General features: G+C 52.5%; 1 protein-coding gene across 1 annotated transcript; it reads right to left on the minus strand.

Moving 5' to 3' along the window:
- Positions 1-1,447: 1,447 nt before the first annotated feature.
- LOC119299332 (probable WRKY transcription factor 17) lies at positions 1,448-2,834 on the minus strand. The gene has a single exon (XM_037576569.1). It carries the CDS (start codon positions 2,738-2,740, stop codon positions 1,853-1,855), a length of 888 nt encoding a protein of 295 aa, XP_037432466.1. The 5' UTR covers positions 2,741-2,834; the 3' UTR covers positions 1,448-1,852.
- Positions 2,835-6,413: the final 3,579 nt, after the last annotated feature.

Raw genomic sequence — 6,413 nt, forward strand, 5'->3', positions numbered from 1 at the left:
GCGTCGGTAGCAACATCATCACCGTCATCACGCCGTCGTGCTGACGGAACTCTCCCGTGAAGCTCTGCTGGATCGGAGTTCATGGGACGTCATCGAGCTGAACGTGTGCTGAACTCGGAGGTGCCGTGCATTCGGTACTTGGATCGGTCGGATCGTTAAGACGTTCGACTACATCAACCGCGTTCTCATAACGCTTCCGCTTACGGTCTACGAGGGTACGTGAACGATACTCTTCCCTCTCGTTGCTATGCATCACCATGATCTTGCGTGTGCGTAGAGAAAATTTTGAAATTACTACGTTCCCCAACACTATGGCCACGGGTTTTTTAAAAAATTCATATAATTTTCTGCACGAACGTGAATTGGGTTGGACGTTGAGCGCACGACCGATTCAAACGGACAAAAAAGATAAGACACATGTTTTTTTGGGTCGATGCGTTGGAGTTGCTGAGCGATGACATTGATAGACAACTGAGTCTACGACAACTGAGCCCAATAGTGAAATGGAACAAGCAAGGGCAAATTTGACAATTTTGACCTGTGAATGAAATCATTTCACAAAATGAACTGTCCCTAAAAAAATTCCACTCAGCTGACCTTTTTGAGTGGCGCCCGACACGAAGGCGTCACACTACACCGTGCAGCGCCTAACTGATAGGCGTTGCACGCCTAAGCAGCGTCCCACCCGTGTGATCCGAAAATTACTAAGTTAGTATATAGCACTTGAGAGCTAGGCGCTACAATGTATCTTAGCGTCTAGGCGTTGCACTAGTGGTTGCTTCTAAATAATGCAACCACTAGTGCAACGCCTAGAGGCTAGGCGCCGTACATTAACTTAGTAATTTTAGGCAGTCCAGGGTGCGACGCTGGCCAGATGTGTAGCGCCTGTCAGTCAGGCATTACACAGTGTAATATGGCGCCTTCGTGTCGGACGCCACTTAAAAAGGTCAGTTAAATGAATTCACTGTGACGCCTTCGTATCAAGCTAGCGCCACTTAAAAGGATCAGTTGAGTGATTTTTTTCAAAAGCAGTTCACTTTATGAAATGATTTCATCCATTGATCAAAATTGACAAATTTGACACGAGCAAGTGTGGCTGGGTGAGTCAGACCAGCTACTGATATACTCCCTCCGGTTCTTTTTACTCTACATATAAAAATTGTTTGAAGTCAAACTTCGTAATGTTTGACCATATTTATATGAAAAAATATTAGCATCTACAATGCTAAATTTATACAATATGAAAATTAAAGTCATGACGCATCTAATGTTGTTGATTTCACATTCTGAATGTTGATAGTTTTTTTTATAAACTTTATCAAAGTTTACGAGATTTGATTTCAGACAAATCTTATATGCGAAGGACCGGAGGGAGTATATAAAGAAAAGAGTCAGACCAGCTACCAGCAGCCTGCGTGCCATGTGAGTGGGCCCACGTGTCGCTGGTGTGGATTACTTAAACTCTGACCGTGTGTGCTCGACAGTTAATGAGATGGAAAACGTCTAAATCTGTCTCCCTTCTCCCCTTCTCCCCCTTCCTCTCTATCCTGCTCATCCCAAATCTCCCACCTACCTCCATTGTTGCTTGTGATTGTCTCCAGGGCCTCACAAGGCGGCCGGACGGAGGTAGGTGACGAAGACTGTCGTTCGTGCTCATGACCACCACCCCGCCAGAATTGCCCTTGGCGGCGAGGTCCAACACCAAAGCTGTGGAATCTTTACGTAATTGACATGCGTTTCCAATCTTGATGAAAACATCTTCTATATTCCTAATTTTGGATCCTTTACACAAGCCCCCGTTACAAAGAACAAATGGAAGAAGCACATCGAGCCATGTCGCTGCCGGGGAGCTTCAATTTGCGGCGGCCGGCGGCCAAGTGTCGTGGCAGTGGTCGCCCTCGTAGGTGACGACGAGCATGGCGGGGTCGTCGGTGGCGCGCTCCACGTGCTTCCGCGCCGGGCAGCCCTTGACGGTGCCGCACCTGTAGTAGCAGCGGGGGTGAGGGGACCCCTTGATGGTCTTCTGCCCGTACTTGCGCCACGAGTACTTGTCGCCGACGCCGGGGATGTCCGCCGCGCCCGAGGTTACCGTGGGCACGCGTGTCGTGTACTTCACCCGGTTCTTGCGCTTCTTCGAGCAGTGGCACCGGCCACCGGCGGCGGCGTCGGAGTGCGCGCAGCGCGTCTGCTGTTGGCGTTGCTTGCGTTTGGTCCCAGCCGGGAGCGGCGACTTGCCGGAGGACACCAGCTGGCTCCAGCCCTTCGACACGCTGCCCTCGCCCCCCGCCGTCACGGACGAGAAGAAAGACGTCGACGTCACCGAAGGCGCGGCAACCGAGGCCGCCGCCGGCGCCTTCAAAGGCTTCGTGAAGTCCAGCGTCATGCTTTTCTGCGGCGCCAGCTGCGGCGAGACAGCTGGTGTCGGTGCCTGGGCCGGCATCGGAGGAGGGGCAGAGGAGACAGGAGGGGGGGTCAACGAGTCGGCGTCAGCGCCAACAGGGCCGCGGCGGAAGCGGGCGTGGCCGGTGCGGTCGAGGATGTTGATGACCCGGCGGAACCTGGACACCGCCTGGTCGGCCATCTCTCCGAGGGGCGGCGCGCAGCCGGCGCGGGAGGAGAAGGAGGAGATGATGAGCTCGAGGCTGAGGAGCCCCGCGGCAGCGGCCTCCTGGAACTGCTCCTCGGCCTCGGCCGCGTGGCCGTGTGGGGCGTAGCCGCAACCCATGAGTTCGACGGCCATGGTCGGCGCCGGAGAAGAACGGGGAAAGGTGGGTGCGGCCTTGTGCTTTGGCTTGTGGCGTTGTGCGACTTTGAGATTTGAGGTGGAAATGGATGGACGGAGGCCGAGGGGTTTTATAAAGCGGAAAATGGGAGGAGGAGGGGAGGGCGAGGAATAATATGAGCGTAAGTCAAAGGATTTGGTTAGCTGAAACGCCATTTTTTTGGTCCTTTCTGAAATAGCCCTCGCGTGATTCAAGTTTCGTTTCCAGCTACCTTATTGTCGAGATCTGTAATTTATGTCTGCCACTTATTTTGGAGCAACTTTAGCCCATCCCTTAGAAAAATAGAGGAGTATCCGACCGAGTAAAATTTAGAGGAGTGAAAATCCGATTTTAGTCCTTTAATCGGGACCAAGCTGAACCCCTAAAACCCACAGAGGACGATAACTTTTCCTCCATCGCGTATCCGGCGCCTATATTTACTCCACCGCTTGGCGGTCGAGTAAAAAATCCTCACCCTCTGCCTCTCCCCCTTGCTTCCCGCCGCCGGTCCCCCCTCCCCCCCTCATTGCCCGCCGTCGCTTCCTCCCCAATGGCCGGATCCTGTGGCTGCCAGTCCCCACGGCCCATCCGCAGCGCGGATGTGCGCCGCCACGAGCATGTCCTCAAGCCACCACTGCGACGATGCCCTATCCCGTCGGCTCGCCGACTTCCTCGACCTCCTTGCGCCGCGGCAACCACAGAGGAAGTACCTCGGCGTCCAGCAGCGGGATTGGGGGGCGTGGGTGGCCAAGATCACTGACCATGACACCCACAAGAAGCATTGAATCGGCTCCTTCCACACGGCTGAGCTCGCCGCCCACGAGTACGACCGATGGCAGGTCCGACTGCACGACGTTGTTGCCTGCCTCAACGTCCTGTGGACGCGAGGTGCACGTGGAGCTCGACCCACCGGCGCCAGGTGTGACGCCCCCGATTCAATCGTACAATAATCATACACGCAAACGTGTACGATCAAGATCAGAGACTCACGGGAAGATATCACAACACAACTCTACAAATAAAATAAGTCATACAAGCATCATATTACAAGTCAGGGGCCTCGAGGGCTCGAATACAAGAGCTCGATCATAGACGAGTCAGCGGAAGCAACAATATCTGAGTACAGACATAAGTTAAACAAGTTGCCATAAGATGGCTAGCACAAACTGGGATACAGATCGAAAGAGGCGCAGGCCTCCTGCCTGGGATCCTCCTAACTACTCCTGGTCGTCGTCAACAGGCAGCACGTAGTAGTAGGCACCTCCGGTGTAGTAGGAGTCGTCGTCGACGGTGGCGTCTGGCTCCTGGGCTCCAACATCTGGTTGCGAGAACCAGGTAGAAGGGATAGAGGGAAAAGAAGGAGAAAGCAACCGTGAGTACTCATCCAAAGTACTCGCAAGCAAGGAGCTACACTACATATGTATGCATTGGTATCAACTGGAATAAGGCTATCATATGTGGACTGAACTGCAGAATGCCGGAATAAGAGGGGGATAGCTAGTCCTTTCGAAGACTACGCTTCTGACAGCCTCCGTCTTGCAGCATGTAGAAGAGAGTAAACTGAAGTCCTCCAGGTATCATCATATAGCATAATCCTAACCGATGATCCTCCCCTCGTCGCCCTGTGAGAGAGCGATCACCGGTTGTATCTGGCACTTGGAAGGGTGTGTTTTATTAAGTATCCGCTTCTAGTTGTCAAGGTACAACTCCAAGTCGTCCTATTACCGAAGATCACGGCTATTCGAATAGATTAACTTCCCTGCAGGGGTGCACCACATATCCCAACACGCTCGATCCCATTTGGCCGGACACACTTTCCTGGGTCATGCCCGGCCTCGGAAGATCAACACGTCGCAGCCCTACCTAGGCACAACAGAGAGGTCAGCACGCCGGTCTAAACCCTATGGCGCAGGGGTCTGGGCTCATCGCCCTTTGCACACCTGCACGTTGCGAACGCGGCCGGAGAGCAGACCTAGCAACCTCCATTACAAAGGAAGTTGCGTTACGCGATCCAACCCGGCGCGCGCCGCTCAGTCGCTGACGTCACGAAGGCTTCGGCTGATACCACGACGTCGAGTGCCCATAACTGTCCCCGCATAGATGGTTAGTGCGTATAGGCCAGTAGCCAGACTCAGATCAAATACCAAGATCTCATTAAGCGTGTTATGTATCCGCGAACACCGACCAGGGCCAGGCCCACCTCTCTCCTAGGTGGTCTCAACCTGCCCTGTCGCTCCGCCTCAAAGTAACAGTCGGGGGCCGTCGGGAACTCAGGCCCATCACTACCTGGATGGAGCCACCTGCCCCTTCATCCCCCATCTCCAAACAGTATCCCCGCTAATGTAACAGTGTAAAGTATATAGTATATGCCCGTGATCACCTCCCGAAGTGATCACGGCCCAATAGTATAGCATGGCAGACGGACAAGAGTGTAGGGCCACTGATGATAATCTAGCATCCTATACTAAGCGTTTAGGATTGCAGCTAAGGTATCAACAGTTGTAGCAACAATGACAGGCTATGCATGAGAATAGGATTAACGGAAAGCAGTAACATACTACACTACTCTAATGCAAGCAGTATAGAGGAGAGTAGGCGATATCTGGTGATCAAGGGGGGGCTTGCCTGGTTGCTTTGGCAAGAGAGAGGGATCGTCAACTCCGTAGTCGTACTGGGTAGCAGCGGCGTCGGTCTCGGTGTCTAGCGAGAGAAGATGGGGAAGAAACAATAAATATTTAAGCAAGCAGATGCATAGCGATGCATGACATGACAAGTATCGGTGCTAGAGGTGCCCTAATGCGGTATGAGGTGATACCGGTGAAGGGGGGAAACATCCGGGAAAGTATCCCCGGTGTTTAGCATTTTCGGGCAGAGGAGCCGGAGGGGAAAGTTTGCGAGTTTGATATGTTAGGAATGGGTGGCGGATGAACGGGCTGCGTATCTGGGTTCATCTCGTCGTTCTGAGAAAATTTCATGTACAAAGTTTCCCATCCGAGCTACGGTTTATTTTCTATTAATTTTAAAAGATTTTAAATCATGTTAGGATTTATTTAATTATTTTAATTCGAAAATTAGAGGTTAAATGCTATGGATACACATAAGTGTACCCAGAGGTGTATACATGGGGCTGACTGGTGGGGACAGGGGCTGACTCAACAGTCCAGTCAACAGTCAAAGTTTGACTGTTGACTGGTCAACCTGACAGATGGGGTCCGTTGACTGGGTCAACTACACAGTCAGCAGTCAACAGTCATGTTGACTTAGTCAAACTTAAGTGTGGGTCCCACTGGTCATAGACTGTTTAGTCAAATTAGGGTTTAATTAACCTAACTAATTGATTAGATTAATTAACATGATTAATTAACTTAATTAATTATTTTAATTATTTATTATTATTATTTTTTTATTCATTTTTTTCTTTAATTCGTTCTGGGGTGGGGCCCGTTGTCATAGGCCCAGGGGGCCTATCAGGCGCGGTTAACGGGCGTGCGCCCGTGCGAGGGCACGGGGCAACAGGGGCGTCGGTGAGGCCGTAGCCCGGCACGGTGGTGCAAGGCCGTGGCCTCGGAGAGGCCAGCAGGGGGCACGGGCGCGGCGCGGCCTGGGGCCAGGCGCGCGACGGCGGTCGACGGCGGCGACCGGGGCGGCTTG

This window comes from Triticum dicoccoides, chromosome 5A (genome assembly GCF_002162155.2).
Source record: "Triticum dicoccoides isolate Atlit2015 ecotype Zavitan chromosome 5A, WEW_v2.0, whole genome shotgun sequence".
In the NCBI taxonomy this organism is placed as follows: domain Eukaryota; kingdom Viridiplantae; phylum Streptophyta; class Magnoliopsida; order Poales; family Poaceae; genus Triticum; species Triticum dicoccoides.